Source organism: Tubulanus polymorphus, chromosome 10 (assembly GCF_964204645.1).
Source record: "Tubulanus polymorphus chromosome 10, tnTubPoly1.2, whole genome shotgun sequence".
NCBI classification, from domain to species: Eukaryota; Metazoa; Nemertea; class Palaeonemertea; order Tubulaniformes; family Tubulanidae; genus Tubulanus; species Tubulanus polymorphus.
This window is the reverse complement of record NC_134034.1, coordinates 3,813,892-3,837,968: the sequence shown is the minus strand read 5'-3', so window position 1 is coordinate 3,837,968 and position 24,077 is coordinate 3,813,892. Positions and strand designations below refer to the sequence as shown.

General features: G+C 39.7%; 2 protein-coding genes across 2 annotated transcripts; one reads left to right on the top strand and one right to left on the bottom strand.

The window, feature by feature from the left end:
• Positions 1-11,595: 11,595 nt before the first annotated feature.
• LOC141912128 (nuclease EXOG, mitochondrial-like) lies at positions 11,596-17,815 on the top strand. The gene is made up of 5 exons (XM_074803347.1): positions 11,596-11,781; positions 12,214-12,372; positions 12,934-13,073; positions 13,768-13,962; positions 15,948-17,815. Exons 1-5 carry the CDS (start codon positions 11,643-11,645, stop codon positions 16,395-16,397), a joined length of 1,083 nt encoding a protein of 360 aa, XP_074659448.1. The 5' UTR covers positions 11,596-11,642; the 3' UTR covers positions 16,398-17,815.
• Positions 17,816-19,747: 1,932 nt separating this feature from the next.
• On the bottom strand, positions 19,748-22,274 carry LOC141912093 (monocarboxylate transporter 9-like). Its single transcript, XM_074803303.1, has 4 exons — positions 21,806-22,274; positions 21,415-21,555; positions 20,546-21,331; positions 19,748-20,124 (listed from the first exon to the last, which is right to left on the bottom strand). Exons 1-3 carry the CDS (start codon positions 22,029-22,031, stop codon positions 20,778-20,780), a joined length of 921 nt encoding a protein of 306 aa, XP_074659404.1. The 5' UTR covers positions 22,032-22,274; the 3' UTR covers positions 19,748-20,124; positions 20,546-20,777.
• Between the last annotated feature and the right edge of the window lie 1,803 nt (positions 22,275-24,077).

The following is a 24,077-nucleotide window of genomic DNA, read 5'->3' as shown; positions in this document are numbered from 1 at the left end:
CCCACGATTATCATAGGGGCTTACAATAACACGCAACTTGACTCGCTTTTCAACGAACAGAACATTACGAAAGTTCGACATTCGGGTACGTAAACGGTACTCTTTTTCTTCAGAATTTGCTAAAATACAACCGGAATTGCTTTGGCTTACCCTCATTCAGTGGGTGCCCAAGAGTGGATTCAAGGAAGGACAAATGCAAGGGGACTGGTGGACCTCCTAAAATTTCTGAGACTGCCACAAAAATGGTGACAGACTTTTTGCCGATTAAAAAGAAATGTATTGGAAGATTCGGTACTCGAAAGAAAGAATAGATCGGAAATCATCAAAATGATGAATGTTTTATTCGAAATTGCCTCAGAGGACACTTCGATTTCAAAATCTCGTGCAGTAACTCCAGAATTTGTGAGTCTTATTCTTCTAGATAGATTAACTATTTGATGCGTACCTTAACTTGTTGGTCTGATTTAATCCAAATAGTTTCGTGATTTGACTTCGATGTCCTTTTCGAACGTTGGCCATCTTTTTGCCGTCTTCTTCCGTCATGTGTTCGTAATCTATTCTCGTCGAATTTTTACCGCTTGTGTGGTACCGTACTCAAGATTTTCCCGACAATATTTTCAATATAGTCAAAATGAAATTTCAGTAAAATTTCCCTACATGTGGCTTTACACACAAACATATATATGATCTTTCTCTTGTCGATACTTTTCGCACATGTGGGAGTACCTAACCGGTAGTGAATCTGTGCACCACAGGCACTCGAGGCTTACGGTATAGTGCTACAGCATTTAAATTCTTTGGTTTGTGGAGCTGAATGGACTTTTTTGATTGAAAAGGAAAAAGCGGAAAGAGGCCACTATTTTTGGATTTTTTTCAGAACAATAGATTCTGATCTGAAGATCATACGCGCATTGGGGTCAGTTCTGTATCAAAATTTGCCATTTTTTTCTTATAGAAATTCCTGGTTTAAAATTGCTGAAGCGCCTGTGAGCTCCTACAATTTCAAATTTCATGTCATGTCATATGACATGTCTAGCGTGTCCGTCGTGTCAGTCATGCCTGCCATGCCATGTCATGTCATTTCATGACAATCATTATTTACAATGAAAGAAGGCCATTTAGGCCTATGTACATACAGCCTCTTAGTTTAGATAGTTAGTGTCCTTTGTGATGTATAGGTACTTAAATTACCCTCTTAAATTGTTCTTTACGAAGGTGCTGCTATATAGAAAAAGTCATAATTTATCTCTGAAAGTTTTGTCTAAAAGTTTCTATAATAGAGTTTTACCGGGCAGTCGGACAGTACTGTGATAGACAACAGGACTCGCCTAACGCTGTTCACGCCTACAATCTCTCTCTCTCTCTCTAGTCTTTCTGCGCTGTTTTTTTCTGTTGTTTTTCTATCTCAGGCGATCCGAAACATTACCTTTGTCCCCTAGCGTGGGATTGTTATAGTTTTTGGGAAAATACGATAGGACGTCGTTACTGTTACACAAACTTTTATCTACTGTTTTTGTAAATATTTGTAAATACTGTTTTTTCCTCCATATACCATGGGAATGGTTGGAGTGTAATAGATATTCGTATTCCTGCCTCATGTATTATGTAGGATACGGTCCCGGATAAACTGGGAACATATAGTATCATCTGTGCTCCCGAACTGTAAACTGCGAACCGTCGATAAAATCAATACATTTATTCCGACAAAGAATTATTTATTTCTATTTTCAGACAAATGTTTATAATTTGACACAAACTTGAATCGTATATAGAACCAGGAAACCCGAAACCTATTATAGAAACATACATGTTCAAGTGCAATGAGCTGTTGCTCGATTACCCCTGATTCATGCGGAATCATCCACAGATTCAGCGGTATTATCCACAGATTCAGCGGGATTATGCACAGATTCAGCGGGATTATCCGCATTATCAGCGGAATTATCCACAGATTCAGCGGTATTATCCACAGCATCCGTTGCAGTGGTAACTGGTTTTTCCGAGAGCCGCTTCAATGCTGTTTTCAAAGCTTTAAGATTTTTTACAATATCTTTTACATTAATTCTTATGAAATTGATCATCAGCAACTTGCCTTGTTTTGATTGGAGGATTTTTGGTGAGAGGCGAGGTAGTCGTGAATCCGGTGATCGTAAAATGTCCAAGAGTTTGCTCTTGATGAGAGAATCGCAATCTACTTTCGTCAGTGGTCGCGTTACGGCGTCGTCGTATAACCGACGAGCAGAAAACCACACCTGCAAATAAAAACAAAAAACAAAAACATAAATTGAGCTATTCTTTAAAATCTAAAGATTCTTAAGCCCTTTGGAACACAACTGTAAATCAAGATTATAAGAATACTAGAGGCATTTCCGGTAATTTGTCTTTCCATGAGAGAAAGATAGATAGACGGACGTAGATAAGAATGTTTACAACTTACAATTTTCAGTTATTTAATTACGGACGGGCAGATCCATATAGATATAGATGGATAATCTTATTGTCCACAGAAAATGTTTGCATTGACAAAAACAATTTCAATGGTTATTGCACGATTCTAAGTGTTGTAAGTGACAGGTTAAGGAGGGAGATTTGAAAATAGCAGCAGCTTCACCAACAGGGCCTAGTTTTACATCAATTGTACACAAAAAGGTGATAATAATTATATTGGAATATCAACTGTGCGTAGGACCTGCTGGTAGGTAGGCTTGCGTTGAGTGTAGCTGCGATGGATTTATGATATCATTAAGTAAACACAGTCTTGCTTTATGGACGGATATTTATTTACCTGGCGACATATAGTACCCGATTCTATCTTCACCGGATCAATGGCATCGGTTGAAATCCAGAAAACGGCCAGAATAACCACAAACGAACTTATCAAATTCATGTTATCTCCGGTAAAACTGCAATTAGATAATACGAGTTTTATCTAGAGCTTGATTCGTCAAATCGAATTGCCAGAGTTAATTCTACGCATATCAACTATCTATTTGATTCATCAAATCGATTCAGCAAACCAATGCAAAAGTTATTTGATGATTATAGTGAATTCGATTTGATAAATCAGGCAAATCGCACTCTCAGCTAAATGGAGTCCATTTATGTGTAGAGTTAAGCATTAAGTCTCCCAGCACTGGTTACGAATCCGCGCGTTTATCTGATTGCAGACCGATTTCTCAAATAAACCAGGCAGGTGGATTTGTAAATCTAACGATTTGCGCAGAATTAGAGACTGGCTCCCAGCTGCACCAAGACTAGAGACTGACTGCCGGCTGCGCCAGGCCTAGAAACAGTTTTTTCGGCTGTACCAGAACTAGAAAGAGACTGGCTGCCGGCTGCGCTAGAACTATAGATATTATAACTGATCTTACCTGGTGTTGAGATGCCTAACGTGCTGTTGAAGTGACTGACGAATGTCTCATTTTACGGATTGAATCTTGCGAGTTTTATACATTTTCTGGCCTGAATAATATTTGATCAGAAGCTGCTGAACGGCTTCAGATTAAACAATTCACTGAACAATAGATTGAATACCATCGATTTACAGGATCGATCGCTGCTTTGTTTGATTAATCTTTGGCACCTGTTTTAATACCCATATTTTGCTGGAAATTTTCAGGACGGTCGTGGCTTTGATTTTCTCCCGCACATGAATAAAATCTTGTAAACGGCTGCTGTTGATTTGAATATTTGATTTTTAAATATTAACTAAAAACTGCATCCGGTTCCATAAATTCGATAAACGTTAGATTTTTCTGCCGTTTCGCAGAAAACCTATCGATTCCCTCCGATTTATTAGCTTTATTATCATTATCATTACTTTCCTTCCCTTTTCCAAGCAGACACCCAAAAGTCAGCCTATAAGGCCTGAACGGATTTCTACCAAATATTCTAGGATATTACTTGAACTTCCATACCCAGAGTGTCTTGATTTTGATTGGCACCTCGGTTCGTCAGGGGATAGACTAACGTAATTTGTATAAGAACTGCGAAACTTGGTCCAGACATCGGAACTTGGCCAAGGACTGTGGCCCACAATTGTAGAAGTAGGCTCAGAACTGTGGAACTGGATCCACAAGGTCCACCATTGTGTAACTGGGTCCGTTGTAGACGTAGATCTTGTAACCGCGGAACTGGGTCCACAGCTGTCAAGGTAGTTCCGGAATTGTGGAACTGGGTCCACAACTGATAGGTATTCCCAGCAACTTGAACTGGGTCAAAACAACTGTAGAAGTAGGTCCACAAATGAAGTAGGTCAAAAAACTGTTGAATTGGTCCCACAACTGTAGAAGTAGGTGTGGAACTGGGTCACCAACTGTAGAAGCCCGGAACTGTGGAACTGGGTCCACAGTTTTCGAAGTCATCTCAGAACTGTGGATTTGAGCCCATAAACGGTGGAATTTCCACTGCAGTTGTCGACCCCAGATCAGAACTGTGGAGACCCACGTAGACTATAGGCCTAGAACTGTGGAACCGAGTGCAGAGCTGTGGAACTGGACAGAGCTCTAGTTTTATGGAACTTGGTCCAGGACTGTGAAACTATGTGCAGAACTCAGGAAATTTTGTCTCAACCTGAAAAAGTTGAAGTTTTGACATAAAAATCTACTCTATCTCGTTCGTTTTCTGTATTTGCAGTTTGAATTGTCGAGAATTTTGTTCAATTTTGGGGGAAATTGGCGAAACGAACTAATCATACGCCATTGCTTGGCAGTATTGTATCAATAAAATGATTGATTACATAAATCATTAGTTAGGTTCTATCAAACCATTAATATCTGATCGCAATGATAGGATCTATAGGAAACATTCCAATTCATATGTCTAGAAGTTTCTGGCATATTTTGAATATGCCAGAAAATCTACATGATTAAAAACAATAAACCTGACAAACTTTAATCATAAGGACGATGGTACTGTCTGAATAAACACCGGGTTGTTCGAACAATAATGTTTTTACTGCTGATATTTGAGTTTACATAGATCGCTGTTTTTGTCTCGCTAACAGTGTACGCGAAGCCTATCCCATTAACAAACACACGAGCATTCAAACTAAGCCATGTTGCCAAACTGTAGGTCTACTGATTACACATTGTATTAATAATTTCTGAAAACTAGGTGGAAGTTGACCTTCAAACTCGATCAGCAATAGTAAAGATTTTCTGAACAACAAATGCAATCCGTCCACGTAGTGGCTTCATCAAAACGCCACGATAAAATACTTTTTTCCTCTCGTCTCGTTATTTATTTGCATTATGAGTTTTCCGGTTTGCTCGGCTACCCGTACTGGCGGGGTAGTCTAGAGAGGCCAATGAAAACTCCGGTTTGCTGAACCACCCCTCTTTGCGGGGATGCGGTATGATGTTTGATCTGACAGTTTCAAGTGGTTAATGGCTGTTTCAAGTGCTTACAACGATGCTTATTACTTCGTGGTACATGGTGGTTTAAAAAAGATTTCATAATAATACGCTCACCGCGTGGGCTTCGTAGAAAGACCACTACCTGTGACCTTCCCAAATTTTAATTGTCCTGTCCGATTTGGTTTCATCCAATTGAGAGACTGCCTTTTCCAGTTAGGGCATTTTTGGATCACGTCACTCCAGGAAATGACTTAACGCTTTTGGGCCCCTTCGTCGGTTCAACATGTTTCATTTGAGCTATAGACCACAATGGTGACACCATGATGGTCAGTAACTGACCAATTGAGATATCCCCGAGTCTGAACACTTGACTTCGAATTTCGGAAATTTATCATGTAATGTTTGTTTTCAAACTACTAAGGAATCATAATTGCAAATTCATCACTGACCATCACTGACCACCAATGACCAATTCAAACTTCTCGAATATGAAAACGATATACCGCGTTATGGTGTCAAACTAGAAAGGATTCGCCATTGAAAATTAACAAATTGACCATCACTGACCACCACTGACCAATTGAAACTTCTTGAAAGAACGATATACCGGTACCGCATTTGATGTGAAACTAGAATGGAGTCGCCATTGAAAATTCATAAATTGACCATCACTGACCACCACTGACCAATTGAAACTTCTTGAAAGAACGATATACCGGTACCGCATTTGGTGTGAAACTAGAAAGGATTCGCAATTAAAATTCATAAATTGACCATCACTGACCACCACTGCCCAAGTGAAACTTCTCAAATATCGTGGTCGAATTAGAAAGTGCTTGTCGTCGTATTGCTATTTCTAGAAACCAGCAGAAAGTTTTGCTACTGTTTTTGAATGGCGTTGACATGATGGAAATTTATTACCCATAAATGGGTTACACATCTGGATCACAGCACCTCACTTACCGCAGTGCGTTATTTTCACTGCATAGTAATGCTAATACATAAACTTTTTTACTACTTGACTCGAATCATCTGAACAGTACTGCGTTTGAAAACTCAACGAATAGAAAATGTTTGCGGGAAGCGCCTACAAATTAGTTATAATAAGATTAATTAATCGATGCATGAAAAACAATTAAATCACAAGGTGACTAACACTCGTCTTTCAACCAATCTGCGCGATACCAATTAATTAAATCATTTAACGCATTGGGTTCCTAATATTTGAAATCCTGTGATACAATAGTTGTTCTTTAGACTTGGCCACTTTCATTTCAGAAAACCGCGTACTAGACCAGTGGTCACCGAGCCATTCCTTCAAGTTTTGAAAATTCAATGGTAACGCGGATTCTTCGCCTCTAAAAACTGTTTCGTTAATAGTTTTCTTTATATGAAAAGTGTTCATAGGAATTGAAATTTGGAGTGATATCAGTCACAGCTGTAACCCTTTTTCATTGTCAGTTCTTTTTTGGAATTCAAGTAGATTAGTGAAAATATCAATGATGAAGTTCACTTATTATATCAAGTACCGTTTTTACTGTCGCATGCGAATCGAAACAAAAAGATCTATCCAACTGCATATCTTCGGGTATAAACTGTGATATCCTTCAGTATGTTATGAATATCTTTAAAAATTTGTGTTCTAGTATAATACCCGAAGGTTTAACTATCGGACACATAAAAGATTCGCCATAGTCAAAGTTTTTAAGAAAATCTTTCTTCGAGAAAGAAAGATCTTTAAAAGAACGATTGGCGTCAAACTAAACCATAATGGACTGTTGTGAATTTATTGAATAATCCACCTGAGAAATTTAAAGATTTCGAAGCGAAATTTATTCATATAAATCAAAAATGCATGAATAACTTGACGTTATATTTGCGGGTCTCATGAAACACTTTCGTGCGCTCTTTTTAAATCTAAAATAGCATAAATACATGCGTGTTTCGTTATAAACAAGGTTAAATTCCAAACGCACATGAAATATGGAGCCTGTATCACACGATATACACATCTTGAATTTTCTCTAATTACGTAGGCCCTTTCCGAATTGGAATTGTTCAGTGTTTTAACGGCCGACATTCAGAGGCACCTAAAAAACCGGTTGTATAGCACTTGAGATTTTCAGTGTAGGGCACATCTCACATTGACTCGGCTCACGGTCGGTGGTTTAATGGGAACACATCTGGTTGTTACTAGTTTAACAGTTGACGAATTCAGAAAACTTTTTTCAAATGTCTTTGATAACTTTTTAAACATAGTATTCTTCTTAATTACATTTCGCTGATTCCATAGATATTTTTTCATGAAAATTGCTCCAGTTATAACGGATTTAAACATACTTGTAAAATGATTATTTTCAAAAAATTCAATTTTCTCCGGTTTTGAAGAAATTCTGACACAATATCATCTCCACTCGACACATGATTTTACTTCGGCGCCTTTGAAGGGAGTGTCACTTGTTGGTGAGTTCATATTTAGTCAAACAAGAAGATATGCCTGATTCCTTTTTAGAATTTAGATTTCGACGGATATCATCAAATTACTAGAAAGGGACAGCAGCTTTCGGTCATCCGCAAAAGTTACCTAAAATTCTCTCCTAGGGTTATGGAAAAACATGTCACGAAACATACGGAAAATCCTTTGTTTGGTAGACTGAAATTATTGAACTCTTGAATAGCAACATTTAGAGAAACAAAAACATAAGAATATATTCTCACCCACCCTTGAAAAAAACAACGTGATTTCAATTGAAGATTATGATTTTGAACGCAACAGACAGAGCCTATTCATTCTCTTTACGAGGATGGGTCTCCACATTCATAGGATACGATACGAGATTCGTGGGTACGAATGATGAATACAACTGATAAAGCGCCAATTTCACTGATTCTTGCACAGAAAGGTGTTTTAGAGTAATCTAGTTAACAGGTGTGTTGTAGGAGTATTTTGAATTTAAATTCAAATCGGGGTTCATGACGAATATTGAGCATTCTAGGGCTGGAGCAAGAAATGTGTGGGATCGTCCGCCAATGGTATCGCCAAAGAAATAATAAGGAGCCAGTCCGTGGTGGCTATTGGAAGCGACGACCGCATGTGAATGCATTGATTGAATGACATCTCAAAAGTCAGATTATATAAAATTGAACATGATATATGGATAGGTTATTCCATATATACTGGTAAAAATGATGCCCAATATGTGATATAAATGTTCAATTAAAAAGTAGAAACCGAATCCATAATTCAGTCTGGTATTGTTATAACATCAAACACTCAAATTTAATCCTTTGTTAGATTGGTAGCCAGTGTAGATGAGCAAGAATAGTGGTCCCTAATTTTAATGTGGACTGTTCAACAAGTTGGAGTTTGTGTAGAGATGAATGAGTTTAAAATGGAGTGGAATTTGGATAATACTGTTTGAATGTCTATTATTAAATATTTTTATTGATCATAAAAAATTGTGGTAAAATATTTGACTCTAGGGTTGGTTTTAGATTGTATCTCTCCACGCCAGAGGTAATCACGGATATTGGACTACACAAAATTCCTTGTGTACAGCTCAACTTTTAAAATCCCTGGAAAAGCTCGCCACGGATATATCTCAGTAATGATTAATTTTCCCACAAATTGTCCCCTTCGAAAAACCTAAACAACCAATGTACGCTTGCTCTAAGTTTCCCAATGCACTATTGTTACCTTTTCTAGCTATTTGCACTAGCTGTTTGTCGCAAATAGATTGCATCCTCTATTACAGGAGTAAAGGATACAGCTCTGGGACCCGTTTCTTAAAAGATAGTTTAAATTAACCATCATCCAATATGATACATGACTAAATACACTGAAAAAGATCAACTATGTACACATTTCAAATTTCAAACCATGTTTTATCATTAGAAAATTACGACACAACGTTCGATCTCTCACTGGAGATAATCTTTTTGAATTTGTACACTGAGTTTTCGTATCGTATTTTCAATTCTCTGCTTTTGAGTCAACAAGTACAAAGTTATTTTAGCAATGAAAATTTAATCGTCATTATAAATGTTAACTATCCACTGGTAAACTTACTAACTTTTGGCAACTGACCTTAGATCGTGGAATGGTCTCAGGTGGCCTGCTGATCCCCTCTTTATTTATACTACTGAAGAAATATACAGTATAAGACGTAAAAAGTATATGAACATATTATTTATCTTTATATCGCGATAATTCGTGTACGTATGATTGAAAAACGATATTTTATCGAATCTCATGGTACTTATGATTATCGTGTATAGAATCAATAATTAGCAACCCTCCACGTATACGAAGCAGCCTAAGTTTACATCCTACCAAAATTATCCTCGAAACTCTCAGCATTATTTCAAGGGTCGGTCTTAGAAAATATATGAAGGACGTGCTCACAGGTTAACGAGGCCAAAAATCTTCCCCAATATTTCAAATTTTTACAAGCAAAGATAATATACTTCATGCTTTTGGTGCAGAAAAAAATACATGTCCACAAAATGCAAATTGTGTTTTCAAAGTAAACGATTGAGTGTGGAATTGTTTCGAATTCAAGGTTTTCCCATTAACACTCCGGTATTTTTCAATAAGTCAAACTATTGTTGATGTGATCAGATGGCCAGTTGAATACTTCATCATTATATTGAAAGATATGTTATACTTAATGCATCTTTTCTTAGGCCTTACAGCTTTCTCTATTGGTTAGCGTTGTGATCACTCAAAATTAACCATAATTATGAATTCTCACCGATCTACTACATCTCTACAACAAAAATATATTTCATATTAGGCGATTAACTTTGATCTGTGGTCAGTGGACAGCAGCTACGAAACATTTCAAACTGCTACATTATCATTCCATCTATTTATGTATATATAATATGATATGATATCTTCTTTGTTCAGTTTAAAAGTCTTGATCGTAAAAGTTTGACAAGTCTCGCATGTTGGTACCGATACGCACGTTCACGCGAGTGAAATGTGCACGTTACAGGCTCAAATGCGCACGTTACAATTACAAATGGAAACGTTGTTCGTTCAAAACCCTACGTAAAAATCTTATGCATTTTAGCGGAATTTCAAAGTCAGCTCGCTACCTACAACAAAAATCGGACAAGACTTTTTCAAGCGACACATTTAAATGTAAGAGCTAGTAGCACTAACGAAGGATTCACTAAACATATAAATTACTTATGGGGGTTCTGGTTAGCACTGGTAACTGGTCTGTACTGGTCAAGCATTGGTCAGTTAAACAATTTTTAGATTAATGCCCACATCATATCTATTTATTTGACACCAAACAACTTAATTGTTTGCAAACAAATAATTTACTATATGGTCAGTAGGCCTACTGGTCATGCATTGGTCAGTTAAAAGACCATGGTCCACGCCACATTTGATACCAAATATGATTGGATTGTGTCGTTTCGAAAATTTATCGGTTGGGCAATTTGTGGTCAGCCCTGGTTCGTTAGGTTCTTATTTTGCGGGAATTTTATCTCGAACCACCGAAAGACCGAATCACTAATTAATTCACCAGACCGTTAATTGCTGATAATGAAGATTAGTGTTTAACTAATAGTCCTTGTCTGAACAAAATGTCTCTGGTATGGGTCCTATGGAATCATGTACTTAACTGTACACCGTACTGTATCTTTGTACTGTATCTTTTTATGTTCACTACTACCGTAATTGACTATGATGTTTTCAAGTGGTCTTAAGTACCGCTAATAGCCGAAAGTCGTTGATTTATGTGAAATAAACATACAGCGCCACCCGTTGATAGTAAAACTAACCCGAGCAATACGGGTGTTAAATAGATACGCTAGCAAACCGGCATTCTCATAATGGACATTGACAGGGACCCGACTCGATAGGGATTCTTTATTTCCCGGCAATCTCATTCTAACTGGGTCCTGATTCGAATTGAACCGTGGTCCGTGGGATCTAGATCGAAGTCCCGCATAAAAACTTTTCCCTTTTTCTGATACTCTGATTCCGTGGGATCTAGAACGAAGTCCCGCATAAAAACTTTTCCCTTTTTCTGATACTCTGATTCTCTGGAGCCATGAGTCAGACCCCGGCCAGTAAGCTCTCAAGGAGGGATGGAGTACCGCGCTGTTGAATTGTGCAGCGCGCGGGATTCGAACCTCTTCACACCTAATCAAAAATAATTACATACGCGACATAACATTTCTATATAAATCAAATTCAACTTTATTGAAACCGAAAGCGAGCGAATCCGATTCCAATAGAAGCCATTTTATTGATAGTTAGTTATGGCAGCGGCGGCAGGAATACGAGGGTTTATTATCGGGACTATATCAACGGCTACAATCGCGGCAACTTTCTTCCCGACTGCGACGACTAACCCAGAAGTTCATTTTGAATATGAAGAATCGACTAAAAAAGCACGACGTAAGTGAAACTGAAAGTGTCTATCCCTCAATTCAATTCCAATTCATTCATCTTGGTTCTGTATGCTTTTATAGTAAGCATATACCAGGGACAGGGTCCGGTCATACTTTAGTCTAGAACCTAGCTGTCGTTCCCAGGAACCTGGGAACCCCTAACAACGGCTGGTATCAGACTAGCTAGAGGTCAGTCAATCTTCGGTTTTTGCATCAATGGGTCAAAATTAAGACCATCCCTTACAATTATGTGTATGGATTTAGGCCTATTATTTAAAGATTTTCTGATATTTGCAACGGGTGGCTCCAAGAATATTCAGTTCGTGGAGTTCTCAGTCATCCCTTCCTCTATCGACTAGCTCCATTGGATGACTGGACTGTGATTCGGCATTGACGCAGAAGGTCTATCGTTGAAACGGTGTTTCTGATTTGATTTCAGCTACAGAGAAAGTAGCGCGAGGCGAACAGATTCTCAAATTGGGAGTGCCAGATCTAGGACAAAATGTACGTTACTATAGCAACCATGCACTCGGCTACGACCAAAGCAGACGGATTCCTTTATGGGTCGCCGAACATTTAACAGCTGATAATCTGAAAGGTAAAAACGAGGTCATCATGCTTAAGGACTCTTACGAGAAGCAAATTTGGATCAGCTATCCCACCTCAGCTGATAGCATGTAAAACACTTGAGTGGGATATCCTACTGCAGTTGATATCACGTTACATTAGTAACATCTGGTGGATCCTCCCTCGCCACAAGTGGAATCCTCTTTTACCACGGTGTATAGTACTACTGAAGACTTGGGACACCTGGTGGATCCTCACTTGCCTCAAGTGGAATCCTCTTTTACCGCAGTAGGTGATGTCTTACTGCACACTAGCGACACCTGGTGGATCCTCACTCACCACAAGTGCAATCCTCTATTACCACAGTGTGTAGTACTACTGAAGACTTGGGACACCTGGTGGATCCTCACTTGCCACTAGTGGATTCCTCTATTACCGCAGTAGTCCCGCTGAACACTTGCGACACCTGGTGGATCCTTCGTTGCCTCAAGTGTGGATGCTGACTTGCCTCAAGTGGAATCTTCTATTGCCGCAGTTATCCTACCAGGTGGATCCTCACTTAATCGAATCCTCATTTCTCTGTGATCAATAGGGCGTGCTCATCGAAAACATTCTAATTTCAAATCGGATCCGAACATCGACGAAATGTTCACGGCTCGAAATTCCGATTATCGACGCAGTGGTTGGTCGAGAGGACACATGGCGCCGGCTGGTGACAATAAAAAAGACCAGGTAAGTGCAAACGTAATTCACACACTGCAATAATCAAAATAAACTCGGTGAATATGGAAGGGACTTGAACGCAATATATAGAATGAATGTCGTAAAAGGCTGTTGTTACAGACTGCAGTTTGATACCTGCTGTTAGATGGGGACAATATTTTTTCGTTTATTGTCATTTCAAACGTTTTTTACATGAAGTTGCGAATAATTCGAAAGTTATGGATGAAATTCGTGAATTTGAGAGGTCATGTGAATGTGAATTCTTCAATAAAACGACACAAATCGGTGATACACGAGTGTCTCATTTTCATGAATCACAACTATCGTCAGTTGTCTCGATGGCCGGCCAGTTGACGATGGGTTCATTCATGTGAAAATGCGATTTTCTCATATTTCTTGCGTGAAACTCGATTTTTGGCAATATCCCTCATTAAACATTAATTCATACCCCCTATTGACACCCCTGTGCTTTAGCATAGGCTTTAAAGTTATGAATTACAAGTCCGAGAATCTTTTTTGCTGTCCCAAAACATCTAGAGCGGATTCCACTGCTACGACATATGGCCAGTTCTACGGTTAGGGGCTGCTTTTGGATCTTCATGGCTGTGTTACTGGGCCCTAATTATCAGAATTGTCAGATTGTTGAGCATTCTACCAATTGGCCTCGCGGCCGGGACCCACCGAATATATATTTCTATCTCAGGTATCGATGGATGAGACGTTCTACTTGTCGAATATCGTTCCCCAGAATATGGATAATAACGCCGGATTTTGGAACCGCTTGGAAATGTACTGTCGCGATTTGACGAAGAACTTCACCGACGTTTACGTCATCAGCGGGCCGCTGTTTCTGCCGGAACTCGACGAGAAAACCGGCAAGAAATACGTTAGATATGAGGTAGATACGAGTAGATACTTCAGCAGTTTTTTTTTTTCTATAAGTTGGGTTGCAGACCAATCCGACACAAAAATTTTCCGATTCTAGGTACAGGGTATGAAAAGAAATTTCTATTCTTTTCCCGCCGCCCCCTTATTTTTAAGCATAGACATGGAAGTTAAAAAAAAAACCCACGTCATCTTTTGATATCACATGCAAACAAATTACGGTGGATTACTGGTGTTCTGATGGGTATATTTGTCAGGTTCGTTCTGTCAATTGCAAAAATCGGGGCGTTAGTCGTGAGTGTAGGTGGTATATAGACAATATTTGGGTATTATTATCCCAAAACAACCTCCAAACTCAAGCAACTTTACTGAATTAGTATAGAATTCAGTGTTTTGAGAGAAAATAATTTTTTCTTTTTTGCCTCCGCAACCATTTTAAGTCTATCATATCCGTAATCCAAGTTGTTATTATAAAAACGGCTTTGTTAAATGATTTGTTTAAAATTTTAATCATGATTATTCATGAACGACGATGTGACATGAACATTCGTCCAAGATGAAGTTAATGATATGATCAGATCGTCAGAGGCGTCTGTTATAATTCAGCCATGTTTCTAGGGGGAAAACTTACAGTGTTCAGTCACGGTTTGTATTGATGTGAATATTCTTCAAGCCACGTTCATCTCTCAGATGATTATATAAAAGACAGTTGCGTTAAAACGAGAAATTCATGTATACAGTATCATCGGTTTAACCCTTTCAGTGCGTTTACACCGCAGTGGGGTGTATAAATCAGTGATGGATTTTGCTAGTACACCGCACTGCGGTGTATTGATGTAATTAGTAATTAGTAATTATCTCCCTTGAAAAATGGCAGCACTTGTCAGACATAGTGAAATACTAGTAACTAACGATGCACTATAGTGGTATTCCCGTTATTCAACATACTAGGGTGGAATTTTTTAAAATTTTCAAATTATCTCTAGCACTATAGGGTATTAACTAGCCAGCACTGAAAGGGTTAATTATCTTCGAAATCAATCATAGCTTTGATCTTGTGATTCGTATCCCTTTCTTTAAGCTAAGCATACATCGACAAAGCGACTGGAGAAAACTAGTCGTTAGTGAGCGAGTACCCCCAGGCATCGAAAATCTAATGAAAGCCAGCAACTGCGGGGCTCATGTCGGTCGCTAGGTCCATAGCGCGTACATCGACAGCAACTGAGATGTGTTTTAGCAAATATTCTTAAGGGCATCTTTTAGTCAGTTACAACCATGTGTTGTTGATTATGGAGCGCTCACATCGACGGATATGACAGCAACTGAGTACAACTAGTTGCTCAAAAGTAGAACATGAGCAACTGAGTGGAACTGGAGATAGATGGACACTAATCAGTCATAAGCTCACTCACCTCGACAAATTCGAGCAACTGATTGTATCCAGCTAGTTCCTCTTATGCGCCGAAAACTTCCCGGCAACTAGTTGACTCCAATCGCAGTGTATATGTAGGCTAGGCTTCAGAGGTTGGTTCCAGGTGGACTCGATTTTGGCATTCGCTAGGAATGTCCGTTGTTGTATTGTTTTTACTTACACAGGCGTAAAGGGATTGGCTAGGAAGGGATGTCCATCATGGAGAATTTTTTCTGCACTCCAAGTAGGAATACGTCCGATAACCCTTTCAGTGCGTCAACACCGCAGTGCAGCAATGAATCGGTGATGGATTTTGCTAGTACACCGCACTGCGGTGTATTGATGTAATTAGTAATTTGTTTTTATCTCTATTGAAAGATGGCAGCACCTGTCAAACGTAGTGAAATATTAGTAACTAACGATACACCGCGTCGCGGTGTATACGCATTATAGTGCTATTCCCGTTTTTCCACACACTAGGGTGGAATTTTTCAAAATTTTCAAATTATCTCTAGCACTATAGGGTATTGATTAGTTAGCACTGAAAGGGACAACCGTCCTTAATTCTGCTTTTCTAAATATTCCAGGTTATCGGTGATGATAATGTCGCCGTGCCGACGCATTTATATAAACTGATCATCGTCGACGGCGACAGCGGACGACGAGGTCTCGGAGCGTTTGTCGTGCCGAACAAACCGGTGAACTCGAATAACCTCACCGAATTTCAGACGAGTCTCGAAGCTCTCGAGCGAACTTCCGGAATAAAATTCCTCGACAAACTGCCTCTGCCGTCGCCGTCGCCCGCCGGTTACCGCGAAGACCTGTGCACGATCGACAAGTGTTTATTGGTCGATCAAGACGAACACGACTTGAAGTGGATCCGCGTCGACTTGAAGAAGGCGCGCAATCGCAACGACCTCGAACGCGCGTGGAGCCGATTGCGTCGCAAAGGTTTGAAAGCGGACGAAACGATGCAGAATTTGTATAACGAGAAACTGAACGAGTTTGATATGAAGAGCGATTCCGGTGAACTGTGAACGCGTTTAGTCTGTTTTACTCAGGAGTTTGTTTGTAATGAGCGAATTGGGCTGTGAACTAATGAGTTTGATTCTAGGACCGCTTCAGACCATCCTCTCCCGGCAGCGATTCAAACCGGATGACATCGAAATTACCACGGTAAGAAACCCTGTTAACACTCGACCGAGTGCGCAGACACACGCACAGTTTAGAAGATGTTATTAGCCAATCAGATGTCCCGTTTTATTTTAGCCCGGGTTTGCCCATTTATAGTTCTTTCGGGAAATTTACCTCAGCGATTATACAAAGAGCAATCTGATTGGTGCTGCAAGTTTTCATGTGGCAAAGCTGCGCACCCGGTCTAATGTGGCAGGGGTTCGCGCCGTGGCTGAGTGGAGTGATGCCATCAGGTTCGAATCCCGTCGAGGGAGGACGGGTTCAGACATGTTTCTGTATGACGCGTGTATAGTTTGAACTGTTGTTCGGGTGTTTTGTGTGGAGGAATGAGTTTGATTCTAGGAATGGTTTGATTCAATTGCATGATTGGTGCCGCCTTACTTCCTGGATCAAGTTTCATACAAGATCCGAGTTCACTTCGATTTATGAGTTAAAATTTAAATTTGCTTTCAATATTCTAACCCTGAATCAAATTTTATCCGAGATCCTGGTTATACATGAAGCGACCAGTCATAAAGTACGTGAAAAACTCGATTTTCAAAATTTAGTTTTACTGCAATTTTAACGATATTCATAGGCCTCCTAAAGTGAACCCAATTGTTTTACCCCCTTTCTGCATTGCATACATGCCTCGAGGCAAAAGTGTGTAACTATATGAACTTATTGAAATCATATATTGTATGTATTTACTATCTAATCATGCTGGATATTCGAAACTGCAAACACTGGAGGCAGAAACAAAGCCATCATTTATTTCCTATTGAAACGGGAAAAGGCTTAATTATTTTACCATTTATGATTTTAGCATTTTTCCTTTGTTATATTAGAAATGTTGTTATTGTGTTCGTACCGTTTCGTACAGTGGAACCTCGTTATAACGAACTCTGATACAACGATTCATCGGATATAACAAATATAGATTCGTCCCAAAAGTGAGAAAATTTAATGGATTTCATACTGGATATAACGAACTATCAACGATCATATTATCTGGTCCCCTAAACTACGAGGTTCCACTGTACAAGTTTGCATTGCTTAATTTCATGATTAGACATGGGTCTTGTATAGAACATTATGAACAAATTATATTTGTATGATATATCTTCATCGTAATAATTACGTGTTACTCACTGTGCTAACAGTGTAGTATATGCCACCAATTTCATGGAAGAACTATAAACGCCAAGTTTTCTATTTGAGTTCGGTATTTTTAATATTATGATAGTCTGTCATAATAAATGTAACTATATTTCTATTATCATATGATATTTATATGTTTTATGTTGTGGGTAGATCTTTAATTGTCCGTATTGCATGTGCCAAGCTTCGAATTGCATGGCGCAAATTTCCTAATTTCATTTAAATTCAGTGTACAAACCTACTGCACCTTCCTATTGGCGGACCTTGGAACTTTCTACCCAAGACTTTGTTTAGAAAATGGTGAAATTGTGAACATATTTTATTACTAATTTTCAACCAGGAAAATGCTCAGAATGCATCTTATTTTTCCAAATTTTTCATATTTTTTCAAACCCCACCCCGCTAGTAGTGACCCAATCAAGTGAGTGCTCGCTTTCTTTTCCGAAATGCTAGATCCGCCCCTGCTTCCGGTTTCGAATCCGGAGCCATTTCCACAGTTGTGAGTTAGAGTTAACCCTGAGTTAAAGTTAGTTCATTTGCAATGAGTTAACTCACGAGTTAAATCTTAACTCACAATTGTGGAACTGGACCCCGATGGTTTGATTTTGAAATCGGAAATGAACAGTTCCATTCGTCGCCGATGTACATTTGATACATTCAAGATGAGATGATTGCTCGTAGGTGAAACTGAATCGCTGATCGCTTATGTCGTGTATCGGTGATATATGACAAAAGCCGCGTGCAATAAACTGGATTGGTTAAGCCTGGCGCACACGGGCGACAGTTTCGAGCAATTCTCGAGCAACCGCCCGAATTGCTCGGCGTCGAACGAAAAAATCGCTCGTCTGCGGCAAGGGGCGACAGCGATTGCTCGTTGTCGAAAGGAATTGCTCCGTGTCGCCCAATATCAAACATGTTTGATATTGGGCGACGGAAAATTGCTTGTCGCCGAGAAATTGCTCGGCGATCGCTCGGGAGTTGCCCGTGTGCGGTAGCTGGAGACGCCAAGCAACGAGCACCTCATCTACCTAGTCAATGACTAAACGAATAATTATCATGTGATACTTCCAAATACAGCATCACCCGGGTTAGTAGCGTGGCCATCTTGACAAGTCACACGATAAAAATGTTTGGCGCGAAAGATAATCGCCTCTCGACGAGCGATTATCTTTCCCGCCAAACATCTGTATCATGTGATATGTCAAGATGGCCGCGCTACTGCCTCGGAGGTCAATATTTGAAAGTATCATATGATAATTATTCGCTCTCTCATTGGCTAGTTGATGAGTTGCTCGTCGCTTGGCTTCTCCAGCTACCGCACACGGGCAACTCCCTAGCGATCGTCGAACAATTTCTCGGCGACGAGCAATTTTCCGTCGCCCGATATCAAACATGTTTGATATATGGCGACGAGGAGCAAATCCTTTCGACAACGAGCAATTTCTATCGCCCGTTGCCGCAGACGAGCGATTTTTTCGTTCGACGCCGAGCAAATCGGGCAGTAGTTTATTCGACGTTTCGACTATATTCTAAAAGTCATCTTCCGGAATACTGTATTGGGGTCCCTTGCGCTAGTAGTTTATTCAACGTTTCGACTATATTCTACTGGTCATCTTCATTGTGGGATTCTCGATATTTTATTCGTCGTCAGATTGTTTCGGTTTCTTGATATGTTGAACCTATTCGAAAATCAGTATTAAAACAACATTCCTGCAATTTTAATCATCACGAAATGTACGAAATGTATACGTGTATTTGCGTCTATGTTAGTGATACCAGGAACAAGCTCAGAATGTCACCAATGTCACCAAACAAGAGCTTGATTTATTGTCGAAACGAGAGCCAAAGAGAAAGAGAGCGAGGGATAGAGGGACGTGAATTTCTATTGCTCCACAAGACAATATGGCCAGACGTCAGTAAAACAAAGTCCAAATGACCAGTGCCGAGTGAAGTGAATGGTTAGGACTAAAGAGATAAAGACAATATTGATTTTGATATAATTAAAATACGGATATATTAGTACATATATAATATGTTTTTAATGAAAACTGAATAATGACGTCGATATTAAATTAATACTATCCTCTGTATCAGTGGGCGTTTAATATTTATACAAGTAATATTTGTCTCATGACGTGATCAGCTTGTTTCGGTTTCTGTTTCTTAATATGTTTAATCCATTCTAGAATCAGTATTGAAACAATTTAAATTCCTGCAATTTAAATCATTTATACACGTATTTGGATCTCTACGGTAGACGTTTGGTACTTATACAAGTGATATTCGTCGCATCGATGACGTCATCAGTTTGTTCCGGTTTCTTGATATGTTGAATCCATTCTGGAATCAGTATCAAAACACTTAGGAGCAATAAACCGGCGCAGAAATAGAACGAGATCGCGTAGTTTCCCGTCCTATCGTAAATCCAACCTGAAAAATGAGGGTATGACCATAAAGGTGAGTTAAATCAGCGGTAATGAGGACTCTACGTTCGACTGCGTCAATCGCTTGTGGCAAGCGAGGATCCGCCAGGTTCGCTAGTGTGCATTCAGACAACAACTCCCGGATTTGTTCTGAGATTCAATTACGTGTACAATTTATCTATAATTTCTCAAGTTCTTTAAATGGTGATTATTAAAAGTCAGCTTATGCATGAACCTAAATACCAGCTTAGTTTATCAAGGGGAATGATTTGGTTAATTTCTGACGAGGGAGGCTAAAAATCTAGATGAAAGTTCATCGAAAATGAACTAGATTTTGACGGGGTCGTCGCGCTGATACGCACGCCATCTAGTGGGATAACTGGTGGGACGAGTCCTCATTTGACAAGCATCTATTGATTTAGACCTACCCGCAACGGGAGCGCCGATCAAAAATCCAAATCCTCCACATAGCAAACTGTATGAATACGACATGTGTAAATATTCCCTTCCGAATAGTTCCAAAAAAATCAACAAACGCAAAGAAGCATATCCAGTCATAAGAATGCCTATAGAAGCGCCGACTGCCAGGGCCGCCGTATAACCCTTCATAAAAGGTATGACACCAACTTGAATCGCCAGTAATGTGTTCAGAACTATGTGTTACGTTAGCGTATCTATCCTGGGATGTTTGGTCATCACTGAGACGACGAGCCGCGCGAAAAGCGTCGATAAACCCATCGCCGATAAAGTAAATCTCGCCTGTTCGGGAGATATTTCTAATAGAACTCTAGTTCCAGACACGATGTGCACGTATATTATAGACAATGCCGCTTCAAGAATAAAACCATGTATCACAAATGCTACGAATATTTTCCGTTTAAAAAGATCTAATTGATGAAGATCGCGAAATCGTTTAGCGTGATCACCATTATCCTGACGTTTCGATTGCGAGTCTTCTTTTTCTGGAAGCGGTGAATTCGACCAGCGACGGTACAGAAGGTCGACGGCGCATTTTTGATAGGCGATACCACCGATGATCAAACAGCATCCGCGCCAACCGTACTGTTTCAAACAGAAGTTAATGATGAACGGAAAGGCGAGAACGCCGCTCGAACTGCTGGCTGTCCTTAAACCTTGCACCAGTGCCGCTTGATTCGGAAATCTGTTCAGTAAATACGGCCCTAAACTACAAATGTGGAAAGTCAAGCCACATCCTGAAACGAGGTAAGAAACGAGAAGGTGTGAATCTAATGGCAGCTCGGTTGATTGGACTAGAAGACTCTCAATCGGAGTTTACCTGCTAAAACCCGCAGTGCTATGGCGAGATATATATTATACGTAAATGACGTCAAAGTTAAAGCGGATGCGTTGATTGTCGAAGCGATGAAAAATACTTTGCGAATACCAAATCTTTTTACCAATAAACTTGCGATCGGCGCTTCGTATGGAAAGAGATGTTAGAGAGTGTAATCATGTCCAAAGTCAGTTCGAGCTCTAGATTTCAAGCGTTATCTACATAGATCTTGGTCAGAGAGTTCAAATAGTTGAAAATCCATAGCAGCAAAAACACAAATCTCATTTTCTCTAATGAAAACGTTTGTTATAATGAATATACATATTTGCTCATTAGAAAATGAGTTCTACTGTTTTTGCTTCAATCGATAATCTACATACGTACGTGAACTTACCTCCACAAAAGCCAATACCGACGATAGCCGTACCGAGCCATGCCGTAACACCACTTCCCTGATCGAAATAGTCCACCCATTCCGCTACCAGTATACCATCGGCATAATTACCTCCCACAATAAAGGCAGAGATCAAACTGCCAGATATGATGATGATTGTTTCTAACAGATTGTTCGAGTTATCAGTAGTTTTTGCTGTCTTTTCGGTCGTTGAAGTAACGGCCATCTCAGATAAGACTTTAGACGGCGTTCTAGCAAAAATAATGTTATAGGCCTTACGCAATACAAGAATTACCGCGCTCGCTCAATCAGTGTCATTCCTAGTACGCATTTGTTTTTCCGTTGACGTGATAACCTTTTACCCGGTGAAGCTCTAGTGATTTCAAATAGATTCTGTAAACCTTCTTCGAAGTTTTCCTGTTTTCATGCTTATTGTTTTTATATCAGGTTCTCTTCTCGTCGTAGGCTATATATGTACACACTATCTGGTTAGTATCTTTTATTGGCTAATCACTCGACGCGCTTGTCAGCGTTTTTATCTTATGCGACGATCAGTTTAGTATGCATACCAAAAGGTCAAAACGACTAGACAACTTTTATATATTCTTTTCAAAGGTGAACGTTTGTCATACATTGCAGGATTTGCCACAGTCACAATTTTAGGTTCACTGCTTTCATTCGTGCGTAACTTTCTTTTGTCTCCAATTACTTAATCTCTACATAATTCGATACACCTAAAATACACGTAAACCCTAGATAAAAAAGTTGACGATTTGGCCCTGGCCAAATTGGCACGGATCAGGCTCGAACCGGATTGGGCCCGTGTTCAATTAGAGAGCGCTCAATCGAAACTAAACAGTGCTTAAACAAAGTGAACCGCAATTGCAATCGCGATGATTTGAAAGAAATATTAAATTCGTCAATTGGAGACATTGCCAGATGGAGCTATCAGCAATGTCTGACGTCCAAACTTTTGTCGTTTGTATTTGATAACCACCCTGAATCATCTTTGAGCAGTTCTCCGGAATGTACTGCTGCGAAGATGATTAATGAGTTTTGATTTCATACATACATCAACTCTCAACCAATCCCCAAGGGGGAAACATTTTGCATGACCAGAGACGGAGAGGCAAAACAGATATGTAGTGATATGGCCAGGCACCCGAGACACGCTGACATTTGTTGCTACCGAAGGAGTTAGGTAAAATGTACTTTGGGTGCGAAAACTAGGTCAAACTACATCACACCGATTACTTCACATTTTTGAAACAAAAGTTTCCGTTGAGTTTCAATTAACTCGCCAGTCCCTGGCTAGTTAAATAACACCATTGTAAAGGAAATAGGTGGAAATAGATTTTTGCTGGTGGTGATTCTTGGGTTTTTTTCGAACGCAACAATTGAGAGCAGAAACGAATTGAGCCTATACACGTACACATAGCCTTATGGCTCTGTCCAGGTTCCTGTCATCAATGCTTGCCCCACCTTGAAATATAAGTTTCTTGCAGACATATTATGCCTACGCTACGAAACATCGCGGCCCAAGCAACTGTTACCACACTCAAAAAAATTCCACGCCTGCCATATGAAACATCAATAACATACCACATTAGCCCTGTTCACGCTCGGTGATCCTTCTTAAAGCTTAGCCTGTAACTGGGGAAGCCCCAAATCACCACCCAGAGAGTAATGAGTAATCCGTTGAACCCATTTCAAATCAACCCGTGGCTTGAGATACCCATTTACCGAAATATCAACCGATCGAAATACACTGCTTGGGACCGATGGTTCATGCCACCAGTGGGGACGGCATTTGACGTTTCAGATAGGACAATGCTGTTCCCTAGATTATACCTCTACAGCAGGTGATAACCCTTTCACTCCCGCACGAGCTCACGGCAATGCTTCAACAATATAAGAACTATTAGTTCCAGTATCGCCCCAGAATATGACCAACCGGAAGGAATAGAGTCCGATCAGCATCAGCAACCGCTCGTCCAACCACCGGACCAACTACAAGCACCGCTGCGAATGCCCTAAACTTAAAAAAAACAGTTGAACTAAAGCACAATGAGAACTGCATGAACCGCCAATAAACAGGAAAGGTAGTAAAAAATATAATGAATGAAATATATGAAAATATAATTTGACGCACTCCTACTCTGCCCCCTTACATAAAACTCTAAGTAATGATCCCTGTAACAGGTGCATCGCTGCATTAAGTATATATATAAAGATAATTATTCACATCATGCGACCGTTAACCACAACCAGC

Excerpts from the sequence above, each read along its gene's own strand:
- LOC141912128 (XM_074803347.1), top strand. The coding sequence starts at position 11,643 with ATGGCAGCGGCGGCAGGAATACGAGGGTTTATTATCGGGACTATATCA. Across the intron at positions 13,074-13,767 it reads GTGACAATAAAAAAGACCAG|GTATCGATGGATGAGACGTT; the intron begins GTAAGTGCAAAC and ends TTTCTATCTCAG. Across the intron at positions 13,963-15,947 it reads AGAAATACGTTAGATATGAG|GTTATCGGTGATGATAATGT; the intron begins GTAGATACGAGT and ends TAAATATTCCAG.
- LOC141912093 (XM_074803303.1), bottom strand. The coding sequence starts at position 22,031 with ATGGCCGTTACTTCAACGACCGAAAAGACAGCAAAAACTACTGATAAC. Across the intron at positions 21,556-21,805 it reads CGGTATTGGCTTTTGTGGAG|CGCCGATCGCAAGTTTATTG; the intron begins GTAAGTTCACGT and ends TTCCATACGAAG. Across the intron at positions 21,332-21,414 it reads AGCACTGCGGGTTTTAGCAG|GATGTGGCTTGACTTTCCAC; the intron begins GTAAACTCCGAT and ends ACCTCGTTTCAG.